Here is a 14,194-nt window from a genome sequence, read left to right on the forward strand (position 1 = left end):
CCTGCTTTCAGCACAGGGAAGACACAGAACTGTGCTGTGTTTGGCTCTCTTTAGACACCATCGTGAAGATTTTGATGGAGGAGTTTGAAGTCACGGACTGAAAAGATATCCTTACCGCCATGCACAGTTTTATAATAAAATAGCACAGAAACCACTCAAGAGTTGGAACAGATTGCAACCCTTTTATTTTCTTTTTTTTAATGTGTATTTATTTTTGAGACAGAGAGAGACAGAGCATGAAGGGGGGAAGGTCAGAGAGAGAGGGAGACACAGAATCCGAAGCAGGCTCCAGGCTCTGAGCTGTCAGCACAGAGCCCGATGTGGGGCTCGAACTCATGGACCATGAGATCATGACCTGAGCCAAAGTCGGACGCTTAACCGACTGAGCCACCCAGGCGCCCCAGATTGCAACCCTTTTAAAGCATGGATGCCATCCTCAGATGAGATGGAACAGTGACAGACCCCTCCCCCCTGCCAGGATCATGATATCAAACGAATGAAATTATGTTGTGTAAATGGTAAAGCCCTTCATAGATGCAAGATTATCTTGAGAAAACCAATACCTTCTCCCTTTGTATTGCCTACATTTATGTGAGGAATTTGGGGTCATGCTGGCTGTTACAGTTCAGCTGTTAGCTTAGATCTATTAGACGCCTAAAAGAAACACTCTTCCAGGTATAATAGGGTCACCGTAAAAGCTGAACTTCTGACATACAGGTGTGAATACTACTGTTACGAAACAGACGTACAAAGAAGAGGTCTGTTTCCACTTTGCAAAGACACTTCGGTGAGCACCTCTCCCTGCTTGGCTGACAGTAGTTCCTACTGCATTGAAATGAATGTCCTCCCCTTGTATACATGACCAAGGGTTAACCGCTGGCAAGATCTTACAGATTAAGCCACATGGAAACAGCACACAAGGCTCAGTGGGTTAGACATACTGCAGAGCATCTGGATAAGCCAGATAATTTGTGCAACATGTTCTTATCAGCAGCCTTCTCTGGCCCATCTGTGGCTTACTGGAAGCTGCTTTTCGTGGAGTCTGTTTTTTGATATTCCACTCGTTATTGGCAGAAAGCCAACAAATGTTTCAATTAAAGGGAAAGGTAAGGCAGTGATATCAAACAACCTATAATCAAAAACCAGTCAATGACACCCATCGGCTACCAAGTTTGTCTTAATCCTTAGAAAAGTTTAAGATCAAGACTCTGTACTGGAGCAAGGCCTGCCTTGGGGTCATCTTCCCAGTAGATCTAGGTCATTTGAAAAAAATTAGAGCCTTGAACTTTTATACCAGGGGAGAGTGTTTAAAAGTGTCCTAGGGCAAAACAATGTCTAATCACGGATCTTCCCAACACACACAGAAGTTTCCCCAAGTGGTCTACACCAGCCTGGACCAGTCCACACAGTTGTGTCTTGGTGAGGTCAAACATGGCTGAATAAAGAACAAGGAGAGGCAAAGGGCAGGTGTGAATCAAGGGTTCATTAATAAACGATTTTTATATTGGATGTCAGTAGAAGTTGTTCTGATACAAGTCTTATCCACCAGACTCCCATTAAACTCACAGGAAAAGAATATGTGTAGGCCTAAAAGAGGAGAATAAGGCATTGAAAGCTAGCAGACAATAATTTACTCATGCTCTTGTTTCACAGATTTCCACTTTCTCTTCACCTGACAATCCAGAATATACTAACATTTGCTCACTGTAGACGATATGTTTTATACCTTGACTCTAATACATCAACTCAAAGCAGGGGTCAAATAGAAGAATAAACTGATGGTAACACATGAGATTCTGCCATTCCAGTTTATTGAAATGAGTAAATTTATAGCTTTATTTGCATACAGAAAAAAGTGCACAAGAAAATAAGTATGTACAAAACAGTTGTGTGGCTGATCATCACTTTCAAAATTTTTCTACTTTCAAAAATTCAACTACCTAGAAATAATTGCCTCCAGTTTAGCACATTCAGGTATTTGGACACATAAAATACTATTTTAGGTCTGTGTTTATAATGACTGAGTAGGGAGCCAGATGGAAAATTATGCCATACATAATCAGCTATTACCATTAAAAATAAAACCACAGGGCTTTAGCTTGGACTACTTGGGGCTGATCAATAAAGGTCCATGAGGCCACCATTTGTTTAGATCCTGAGCAGTCATCCTCCTCTTCTACTCAAAGGTAACATTGTATGGTTGATTAACGCCCACAAGAACCTGAGCATTAGGGGTCAAGAGACAACATTTAAAAAACCAACATGAACATAACAAAGTGAAACTCATTTTGGCAAGAACAAATCCTTCAGAACTTGGCTAACAATATGACTGGAAATGAACTGGGAGAGTTTCCAAGGTTATGAGGAGAAAAACACTGCAGACATTAGATTTTCAATGATAACACCAAATACTTGTTTTACAGCTTCTCTCCCCCTTCCCCACCATTTATCTTCCTACTAACTATGAGACTGTGGCTTCAAGAAAGTTTTCCAGTTACTTGATAAAGGTCTAGCATGACCCCAAATAAGCACCTAACATGTTTGGCACAATCACATTCAACTTTGTGATGTGTTACTCTTCAGAATACAGTCCTTCATTGCTGAGTTGAGTTCAGTTTTTCTTCAACATTAACTGCTCTTCTGGAACTTCAGCTCAAGAGGATGGCCTCCTATTCCATAGAAAGGATAAAGGTTGTGTCCATTTGCAGTTCCAGTTACTGGGCTTAGCAATTACTGAGAAGGCAGAGACATTTCAGATCCATGAATCATTAGGTATTTTTACCCCATAAAACTCTGTTGCTTGTGAAAGGGAAGTAATGCCATATGAACCTAGGAGCAAAACTGACTGAAAAAAGAATCACAGGGAAGAGGAGAGGAGAGACAAATAATGCTTTTCCCTCATTTGCAGTATCTAGCAAGAGATTGGAAAACAAGAGCAGTCTTACCCTTGAGAGAAAATAATCTTCAGAAAGAGAAACTATATTTTTAAAAAGGTTCTTAAATGTGTCAGATTCCCAAGTGTCTAGAAGTTGGACTTGCTTCAGATTTACTTTAAAAATTCTCTCTAAATGTTGATATGAAGCAAGACTTAAGAAGGTGCCTTGTTATGCTATAACCTTTAGGTTCTTTGCAGTAAAATAGAACCCCCAAACAACTTGGAACAGTAAGGATTTTAAAATGTATTCAAAACAGTGTCATTTGAGGAGCTGTGATGGCTGCATCTCCCAACCAGAGGGCCCATGGTAGAGTGTTCTAGAAAGTTCTAGAAACACACTAGGCAACTGTTCAAATAGGGAAACTACTTCATTTACATTAAGCTAGAGAATTTAAAGTCTTAATTTATTTAAAGCCATAGATTCAGTTTAGCTTTAATCTAAACAGAAAGTGAAAGACATTTTACAAGTGGAAGAGGCAACAAGAAATAAGGCAACAGCGAGTATGTCAAAGCTGGAACAAGAACAGAGGTCAAGCCATCTGGATATTAGCTTTGTCCTTGACTAAGGCCAACCTTTTTGTTCCTCTGGATAGTCAGCATATCAAGTTCCTAGAGAAGTGTAGAGAAGAAAAAACCTGTGGTTAATATCAATGTATTAAATATGAAGTCATCATTTAAAACATCAGTAATAGAAAAAAAATAAAAAAATAAAACATCAGTAATAGGATCTCCTAGGGCTGATGTGAGAGGCTTAAATAAGATAATAAGTGTGGAACCTGTAATAAAGTGATTAATGCAAGTGTTCACTAATATTAACTTTTTTCTCCCATAACTGCTCACCCACCCCAAAACTCAATCTGTAAGTTTAGCAAGTTGACCAAAATAATCCTTCTTTCATGACCTAAGGAAGAAAGGGCCTTCAGGGAGACCTCTAGTCAATTCAGTTTAGTGCAAACGATCCTCCTAGACTCCAGATACAGTTTATTCCTTTCTGTTTGTCCAGGTTTGCCTCCCATGGAGAGGAGGGTGAGAATGAGCTTCTGTTAAGACTTCTAGCCCTTCAGTATCTTGCACTGCTCTATCGGCATTAGAAATCACCAGGCTGCTTGTTAAAATGGACCTTTCCTTAGCACCAGACTCCTTGGGCTGCAGTGGGGCCCAAGAACTTGCCTTTTCAATAATCTCAGCCCATTCTCTGAAGCAGATTTTATAGAAAAGCACTTTAAGAAACACTGTAATTATAGAAGGTGAGTGAGGGGCAACAATCCAAATTGCAAATAAAGCCAATCTTACTGTCTGTGTCAGATTTAAGATATTTATCTACTTAAAATAATGGGTCAAGACAGAATTGAGGAGTCCCACCTGGATGGCGCAAGACTAGAAAAAATGGGTTTGGGTTTCTTTCTTTCTTTCTTTCTTTCTTTCTTTCTTTCTTTCTTTCTTTTTATTTATCCCCTACCAGCTATGCCCTCCCTCCTCGAAAATGCAGACAAGCCTTCTTTCCTCCACTAACTTCGATCTTCTAAGATGAGACAAAGTTGCTTCCATTCCTTGTTGATAAAGAAAGGGTCATGCTGAGCCAGCAAGGCAGTTAAGGTAGTTACACCTAATAACTTACCTACGATGACGTCCGCTAGTGAGAACAATCAACCAGCAGACTCATCTGCGCCCATGCTGCTTTTGAAGGAGATACAGGCAGCTGTCACCACCTTTGAACTTGATACCCTCAGACTATTTTGGACTAACTTTGAGACCTCTCGCAAAGTAATAAATTGATTTGGAAGGCAGAAAATGTGATCAGCATCTGTTTAGCTGACCTGTTCTGTAGCTTAAAAGGTCCTTCAGATTTCGAACTTTCTATAGGAAATAAAGTAATGCCTTTGCAATCACTTCAGTATGAAGGTTAAAAAAACCAAAACCAAACCAAACAAAAAACAACTAGAAAGGTATTAATGTGTTATATGCAGAATCCGAAGCAGGCTCTGGGCACAGAGCTGTCAGCACAGAGCCCGACACAGGGATCGAACTCATGGACTGTGAGATCATGACCTGAGCTGAAGTTGGACGCTCAACCGACTGAGTCACCCAGGCGCTCCCTTATTGTTTTTTAATGTGTGTAAGAATTCTTTTCTTAAGTGCCCAGCTTATTCATTATTGAATTAGTTAAGCACAGATTTACATGTCTATTCCTTCTAAGTTACAGAGATTTAAGCTGGTACCAATTCTAAAATTAAAATTTCACCCTCATCCCCTGTGCCATGCTTTCTTACCAAACTTAAGCTTAATAAAATCTTCTACTTACAGAAGTTAGGCAAAAGGATTTCCAAAAGGATCCCTATATACATCAGGAGATGTGGGTTGAGAAGCCATCTATGAAGATAAAACCATTCAGTCAATAGGGTTTAATTACAGTTATGAAGGAAAAAAAAAAACCCTGCAATTAAGATTTCTCAAATTCCTTTAAAAATCACTTGGGTCCCAGAAAAATGAGATATCATATTGGTCTACAATGATTTGTGTTTGCCTGATCGTAACTGGTGACGCATATTTATTATTTATACCGATGTTAAAGTTGAGATGAATTATGTCTGCCTCTCCCAAATGAGAGGTACTGTTGTTATGAGATAAAAATTGTGGGTGGGAAATCAGGAACTTAAATCTTTGAAAGATTTTTAAAGATAGTATTATTTTGCTCAATTTTCTCCCACAGTGCTTTTATGAGCCAGGCTAAGTGAGATACAAAAGACATTTTCTATATGATACTCATTTCTCAAGCTCAGGATAGTAGCCCCTGGAAACATAATCTCTCCCCAGTTTGAGTCGATGTTTTCACTGTGATGGTTCTCAATGGCAAAGCTTATTTAAATATCCTTTACCATCAAAGAGTTATCATTCAAACAAGGTTAATTCACAACACAGTAGCTCTAGGTGGCACGTACTTTGGAGCAACAGCTTCTAGTAGATACTTACAGAGGCTTGTGATGAACTGAAAGAATCTTTAGAGAAAGGGTTCTCAAATGCATTGTCAGCAGATTTGGTAACTGGCAGGGAACCCTGTCTGGGAACTGGCTTTGGTGGTTCTAGAAGGGAAAAAATGCCAAGTAGTCAGTAGAAAATCTCTCCCCAAATATAGGCAAAAGTCCCCCAGTCAGGCTTATCTCAGAAATTAAAGTTCCATACTTTTGAAATTTACATCATGACACAAAAATCACCACCAAATACTAGGACTCCCAGTGATTATTACAGGCAAATTCATCACAAGGGGAGGCTGTGCGTATTTACCTGAAGTGGAAGAGATTCAGAATTCCCTCACTTAAGGCCGTGTAGTATGGCTGAGGCTCTGTTTTACAGCCTTCCAGGTACCACAACCCACTGAATTTCAATAGTTCTTGGCAGCCCTTTTAGGGATTGTCACAAGAGGGCAGCATTGGGCCAGCCCTTAGAAAGAGCCAAGGTAAACAGTTCGTTCCATAAGTAACTAACTGGTCAAGTTGTCTCCATAACCACTGATTACCAAAGAAAGCGAGCCTAAGGCTCTTGGTGGGTGGAGGAAGTTTCTTCTAAGGGACTCTGCGGACCCATATGACAGTGGAAATACTTGTTGGTACAGTAGGCAGAGCAGTGGGTAGCTTACCATTGATCTTTTTCAACAGTTGATTAGCATCAAAGTCATCATGGTCTGCATTCTCCTGAGGAATGCCAACTTTGCTGTTGAAATAACTGGAGAAGGCACTTGAAGTCCCAGAGGAAGTCTGCTCTCCCTTCCTTGCAGGCACAGCAGGTGGCTGCCGAAGTTGAAAGTCCTTGAACATTTCTTTCACCTCTTTCACTTCTTTATCCCCAAGTGGGTCCAAGGCAGTGAAGGCATCACTGGAGATGTCCTTTGGAGGGCCAGTTCTGGGAGGTGGTTGAGGAGGAGTGACCAGGAGAGAGGAGAGCATAGGAGGGGGCTGGGAAGACATAGCAGAAGTTGGAAAAATATTGCTCTGGAAAGGGTTCCCCAAAGAGCTTGTTGATGACCAAGTATTGGGTGCCACAGAGGCTGACGGGCCCCAAACAACAGGGCCTGGAGGGGAAGTTGAAGCTGCAAAGGATGACGGCTGATTCCAACTTGGAACACCTGGGCTTGTGGTAAAAACAACTGGCTGACTGAATCCTGAAGGCTGACCACTCATCATGGCTCCCGGGACCACTGACGCAGACTGATTGAAGACTAAAGATGTTGGGTTCCATGGTCCTGCCTGAGGGGGACTAACTGGTATACCACCTGAAGAAAGCAAGAGAAAGGACTTATTAGGACACAAGCTTGAAGACAATTCTTGAGTTTCAGAAAGCACAACTCTCTGGGGGGGCATTTACAGGGCATCTACATGGTAAACACCTTCCTTAAGCCTTAAAGCTGACATGGAAATAAAGGCCCCAAGAGATTAGATTACTCTAAAGATTAAGTAGCTAATGCAAGATAGCTGGCATTCAAATGTTGGTTGCATTTTGAAGCCCTTTCTTTCTACCACAGCTTTTTAAACTTTTCTCATTATAAGAGGAATACAATCCATAAGGACCTAGTCATGAAAAAATGAGTGCTTATCATACTGATACATTTCAAACAGCTAGGACACAGCCTGTCAATAGCATGAATGTATTTGTTGAGTGAATACATTTATATAAACAAACCATGCTGATTATGAACTAGTTAATTAAGATAATCCATTGGGTACTCTGAGTCATTGACTTGATCTTTTCATTTGGCAGTTGGCTCATGTCTGGAGTCTTATGGAAACCAGCTATCATGCCTGTATATTAGGCCTCAACATGCTTGCATCCTGAAGAAACCATTTCAGTTTCCTTGCTTTTAAATGCTGCCAAGGTTGACATAGCCATATAAAAGGATGATAAAATCTGGCTGATGCCAAGATAGTTTAAGACTTTTATATATATAAATGTGGAGGAAAGGCTGGTTATCCTGGGAGAGCTGTTTCAAATAAAAGTGCTTCCTGCCATGTGTCACTCACTAAACCTTGCCAGAAGTCAGAACAGAATACTTCAAAGAATGAGGGAGGGAGAGAAGCCCTTTCTTTCTACCACAGCTTTTGGTGAAGCGAAGCAAAACAAAACAAAACAAAACAAAAACAAACAAAAATATCCCCCCCCCCAAGACAAAAAAACTATACCTTCTGAGGTAACTAATTGCCTGTGTCCAGGCATCTAATCTTTGTGGGGGGGAATGACTCCTTCTCTAGTGTCTTTGCCATGCGGATTAAGAACTGGTGAAATTGTTAAAATACAGGTCTCTCCAATATCTTCTCCCTCTACTTGAGAAACAAACTGCCACCACAAACAAAAAATCTAAATTCAGCCTCATACCATTCTACGAATGATGCACTGCTCTCAAAATCTACTTGCTTTGAGCTTTGGAGTAGAGTGTTCTTTAGTTATGAAAATTTTCTGACTAAACTAAGAAAGGGCCTCCAAACTCCTAACTTGGGTTAGGAATGTTTTTGTTTCCAGAGTGAGAAATATTTTAAAAATGATGTTCAGGGGCTGATGTAGCAAGCAAGATATTCTATCTTGAATTTTCTTAGTATTGGAGATTAACGTTATTTGACTCAACTGTATCATCATGAGTGCTAGTCATCTGGCCATGACGTTGTGTGATGTGCTCATGGACAGTGGTAGGTTTCAGAAAAGGCCATCTAGCTAAATTAACATGCTTATTTTTTGAGGTTAGGGAACTGGGTACAAGAATATTCATTATTAAAATTGGGAAGCTCACAGTCTGTAACAATATCCTGGTAACCCAGGAATACCAGCTCCAAATCCATCACCCTATTTTCCTGTTCTGCCTCCTTGGCATCGAGGGACAGGACTACTTTTTTTAGTGGAAATTAATTCAAATACTCATTTTGTGGCTACAGAAATCAGACTTCATGTACACTAAAGAACATATGTATTTTTTTTCACAACTAATCAAGGGAAAAGTCCTTTTGCATTCCATAATATGGGGTTCTAAAAGTGGGTTGGGTTTGAGTGAAGTTATGGCTAGCATTTTAAGGCAAATTTATTTAAATTTTATTAACCAAAGCCAGAGTCGCTCATTAATAATTTACGTCAACTGAATGTGCAAAGTGGGTAGAATTTTATCATCTTCATGTCTGGATGACTTTTGCCTTTAGTAAAATGTATGGCTTTAGTCATAGATGCTGTTAGTGGGAGTGGTGGTGGTTAAAGAGACAAATATTGTATTTGCCAGGAATTAAAGGCTTTCCCAGTATATGCAAATGTCAGCCTTCATTCCCATCTAGGAGATCCCATGCACCGTGTTTCCAAGACACTCAAGGCTCTGCTGGAGAAAGTAGAGGCAAGAGGTAAGGAAAAAGAGAGTGTGAGTGTAAGAAGTTAATTTTATTACCTTCTGGTGCTAGATTAAAACACAGGGTAGCTAGCCAAATCTGAAGGCTCAGCTTTCTACATTACCCTCTCCCCACCCCCAGTTCTCCAGAAGAGACAGTCCCCCAGCTGGGTCTAGCGGAAGCCAGACCTACAACCTTCCATGGTTTGGCTGAGGATCCCTGCTAGTGGACAGGGGCTATACTGTAGAGCTCAGTTTGAGTCCCATGTCCAAACTTGGAAGAATCATCAGTATTCTGCAGTTGTATACCCCAAGGCCTCAACAGGGGCACCTAGCCAAAAAGCTTCACTTCGTCTGAATAAATTAACAGTTATAGGGTCCAGCTGTATTTTCGAGCTGACTTGTTAAATATTGGCTGTAAAAATTCTTCAGGGCACTGATATTAGACTGCAGAGCTCTGTGATGTGATCTAGTCGCAGGCAGTGCACGCAAGCTCTCAACGTTTCTACAAGGAAAAGCACCTTCCAGCTCCACTTGGGGGACAGGGAAAGGAGCGACGCAAAAAAGGGGAAGCCCCCAAGACACATGAAGTTTTTAGAGAGAGTCTTGATGGTGTAAATGCGATCAGAGACCTGAAATAAGTTGGTTTCTCACACTCACATTGATTTCAGCCACTCAGCAGTTGGGTAACACCCCACTCTTGTCACCATACTCCAGATATGATTAAACAGATTTAACATGACAAAATGGACATATTTTCCTTTGCAGGAAAGCAGCAGGAGAAACAAGCAAACAAACAAACAAATAAACAAAGGGTCCTGATAACTGACTCTGTAGGAGGCAGAGAAAACCAAGAGCCCTGGTCAAATATTACAAAATGGGGAAGAGAGTCCCTCTTCATCCATAGTTCTCCAAACCCCTCCCAAGACAGAGAGTCTGTTTGGAGCTTATGGAGGTGCCAAGAAGCAGAAAATCAAAGAGAATTCCCAGCAGGACAGCAAGGACTATTGTCAGGGTTTCTGAAGACTACCACGGAGGCAGAAAAGAACTGGAGGCTGTGGGCAAAGAACAGCAGTGCCAGTCCTCAGCCAAGTGGCCTTCCCCAGTGTCTTGCTTCAGAGTGGCTCAGTGGCTCACGTGAGCTGAAGACACATTTATGAATGAGCCCCAGCACATCCTGGGTATCTGATAACATCCCATCTCTTCCTTTATCTCTGTGTTCTCCTCAACTTCAGGTTTCTGGCACTTGTCTTCCAACTCTACTAAGACACTCAGTGGGCCAAAATATGGACAAGGAACAGCTAAGGCTGAAGTATTCAGAGACTGCTCAGAATATATGCCTGTCTCATACACACTGTATGTCCAGAACAGAGCTGGGCTGAGAACCTAAGACTTTCATTCTATGACTTACACTTGCATTGGACTTAACTTCTATCCCTCTCAGGGGAAGGATAGGATACGATATCCTATCCAAGAAGCGTATCAACTTAATAGGAGATAGGGCTTTGATCTAGTAAACTAATCACCAGTTTTGCCAATGCAGATCACAGATGAGACTCTCCCAACTCCACCCCGTTTCTCCAATGAAGCTGGTCTGAGCTCCAGAATCCCTTACAGTTGTCTTCTGTAATCCATTGCCACTTGGCTCAGGTAAGTGCGATATTGATCATGGATTTCTTCTCACATGTCAACTCCAGCAGCCAAACTTCAGTTACAAGTCAAGAGTACCAAATGAGGGCGGGGTGTACAGAAGTAAAAGTGGGAGAAAGTCTCCCCAGGATGCTCAGCTCTTATGTCCCTGGCACCTCAATGGATCTGAAGTACCTTCCTCCTTTGCCTTATAATCTTATGAGTGAAAGCAACAGCAAATCTAACTCGATCTTTGGCACCTACCTAGACCTGCAAGGGGTCCCACTGGGGTAGAAGCATTTGTTTTGAAGAGATCCAGAGGGTTGGTCTGCAGGGTTGCAGACTGTCCTGTAGGTGATGTCTGGCCGGGAGGTTCGGAGACAGGAGGGGTAAAGATGTCTGATGCAAGCAAGTCTTTTGCTGGAGACTGATAGGGCGAGAAGGAGATACGAGAGTTACTCAGTAACAGTTGAAAGGCAGCTTTATTCCGTCTCTTATTCTGTTACCTCAAATTTGGGAACCACACAAAGAAAAGCTTTTCCTCTTACTGATAAACTACAAAAAGCCAACCCTTCCCCCCCTCCTCCTCCCCGTTCCCCCAGCCCCCAAAAAAAGACAGATCCCTGCAGTGGACAGAATATTGGGTCTTGGTAACTGATGTAAAGAAGACTGTCAAGGTGAAATCTATTTTAGTCATTTACACATTCGTATCTGTCTGGTCTCCTTGTCAGCTAAAAGCTTAAAGCTGGGAAGGAAAGGACAACTATAAATAAATAAGTAACCCACATTTTTTTGATTATTCTACTGGATTTAAATAAGTCTGCATAAAGATGATACTGCAGTCCAACTATGAGGCCAGCCTGCACATTCTAGTGAGATTTTTAAAAAGATTCTTACAGAAACCACATTTTAAATTGCTTTTGAATGAAGTGATCATAGTAAATATATAAATCTCTCTTAAAACAATGGATTATTCAGTCAGCATTGAATAGAGGAGGCAAACTCCAGAATTTTCCACCACCACCTTGGATATTAATGCAACATGAGGGGTGGGGGGGGGGTGTTAGTGTAGGTAAGGTACACAAGGAATCACAAGAACCCTTGCCCTCCCCTTCCAGAACGTGACGATCAAACTTACCAGAGGTACAGAAGCATAGCAGCATTAAAAATGGAAAAACTTGTGTTTAGTTAATAATAAGTGACAAGACATGCAAACAGCAAGCAGGGCGTGAAAACACTGGTGAGCGAGCTCAGAAAGGGTGGTGACTGGAGGAAGGTATTCCTGGAGAAAGATGTGCCTTATCCCACCGTCTATTTTACAGCCACACAGGAAACTACAATAGCAGCAGGAAAGAGAGATTGCATCACACCACCCTTTGGTACCGAACATGCATTCTGCCAATGGATATGTGGAGAAGACAATTCACCTTAGCAGTCCTTCTGCCTCGTCCTGGTTTGGTACTTTGTGGAGGTGGGATAATGGCTATGGAGTCATGTGGTGAGGACTGGACAGAGCTTTCCAAGTCCTGCTTTACGCCATTCGGTACGGACAGTCCTTTGGGAGGGCTTCCCACAAAAGGGTTCGGGGAGGATTTGACATGGAAGCCGTTCTGTTCTCTTTCAGATACCCCATTTTGAGTTCTCACTGCTGGCTGTGTTTGCGTACTTGAAAAGGGCCACGGGCCTGCCTGAGCTTCCTGTTTGCCAGTCCGGTTAGAGATTTGGTCAAACTGCTGACCAAAGTAATCAACATCCCCATTCAGGGGCCCGTTACTCAGTGGAGGAGACAAACTACTCAAATTCTCTTTCTTCTGATCTGAAGATTTGAGAGAATCGAACGAAGAGGGTGTCGATTGGTCTGGCTGTGCAAAAGGATCGTCACGGAAAGGATCAGGATTAGGGGTGGGAAAGAAGTTGAGATTGGCAGAAAAGGCATTTTCAGGCAAGAAAGCTGCCTGAGGCTTTGGTCGAGGAAGAGAGCAGGAGGTAATGCCATTTGTTAAGAATGGATTTTCTCTTAAAGAATTCTGATTGGTGTCGATTTCAGAGTTTAGATCCACTAACAGGATATCTTTGCTTTCCTATCACATTTGGGAAGAAAAAAAAAAAGAGAAAAGAAAGTGTTAGTCCATGTCGTGACTTCAAATGAGAAAGCTACCTAAGATGATCAGGACTATCAAAACTCCCATTAAAGTTTTGTCTTGACAGACAGATTGACCATTTTCTCCTCCCATCACCTCCCTGAGTGCATTCTTTACTAGTGGTGAAAAGGTCCTCCCTGGCCCTCCCTGCCCCTTGACTTTTTATTTAGGTCTCAATTTTGCTGGCCCTTCATTAAGTGAAACTATACTGTTGTTTGCTCTAGTCATGTGTCTCTTACCCTTACAGACTGGCTGAGTTCAAGATCAGCATTGTTCTAATTCCTGCCTTTGCAAGTCTTAAAGGGAACCGACTGCAAGTCACTCTAAGCAATTATCTGAGTACACTGAGCTTGAAAGTAAGACAAGACCTCTGACACCTAACTCTGCTTCCCCACCTGATGCACGGTCCCATCCCGTCCCATGTGTCTACCCTTAGAGTCCAGTAACAGTGTCTCTCTAAATGACCAAATTCATTGCCTAATATTTTATAGTTTCGGTTGTAATAAAATTTAAGGTCAAATATATTTCCCTATAATTGGTCTTTCCTCTAGGGGGCAAAAACAGATTTTCCCATCACATCACACGGTATGGCAGGTATGCCTCTTTAAATATGTAAGGATCCTTTTGAAGGTGCTAGTCAAGCTGGATCTCTCATTCTCATCATCCTAATCTCTGGACACATCCTTTTGTCTGTGTCCTTCTAGAAAGAAGAAAGTGTTACTCAACTACTGATATATAACAACATATCACATTAACCTCTCGCATTTGTGCATTTTTTTTTATAATACAGCCTAGAGTTGCCCAGGTTGTGACAGTAATCTCATCTATTTGGTGAATAAATTCAACTAATCTTTAATTTATGTACAATCTAATCTTTACTTCATGTATAGGATGGAGATTTGGGCTTAGAGTTAATTTGAAAAGCATACCAAATACCTAACTCTACAAATTATATTCCCTCTCTATCGTTTTTCTGGTATATTAGTTACTCGTGTTCCCAACTGTTAGATAAGATATGCTTTTTAACATAAAATCAGCGAGTTTGAAAAATCTGACATGTCTTTATTCAGGTCAGTGACATAACTAATTAAGGTTCACCCTGGGATAGGACTGTCAAACTGACACACCTTCTTCTGACCA

The 14,194-nt window shown here is 41.4% G+C and overlaps 1 protein-coding gene across 4 annotated transcripts in view; it reads right to left on the bottom strand.

Moving 5' to 3' along the window:
• Nucleotides 1–1,794: 1,794 nt before the first annotated feature.
• The window catches only part of DAB2 (DAB adaptor protein 2), a 69,284-nt gene continuing 56,884 nt past the window's right edge, over nt 1,795–14,194 (bottom strand). For 3 of the 4 annotated variants that reach the window (XM_019464230.2, XM_019464232.2, XM_019464229.2), the window contains 6 exons: nt 12,341–12,994; nt 11,178–11,340; nt 6,570–7,202; nt 5,906–6,015; nt 5,238–5,305; nt 1,795–3,544 (listed from right to left, as the gene is read on the bottom strand). In XM_019464230.2, the coding sequence (XP_019319775.1) occupies nt 5,243–5,305; nt 5,906–6,015; nt 6,570–7,202; nt 11,178–11,340; nt 12,341–12,994 (1,623 nt within the window). In that variant the 3' untranslated portion in view covers nt 1,795–3,544; nt 5,238–5,242. The remainder of the gene's footprint in view (nt 3,545–5,237; nt 5,306–5,905; nt 6,016–6,569; nt 7,203–11,177; nt 11,341–12,340; nt 12,995–14,194) is intronic. The other variant, XM_019464231.2, reaches the window with a different exon arrangement.

The sequence above is a fragment of the Panthera pardus genome, unplaced genomic scaffold (assembly GCF_024362965.1).
Source record: "Panthera pardus isolate Hobbes unplaced genomic scaffold, ASM2436296v1 HiC_scaffold_2, whole genome shotgun sequence".
Lineage (NCBI taxonomy): Eukaryota > Metazoa > Chordata > Mammalia > Carnivora > Felidae > Panthera > Panthera pardus.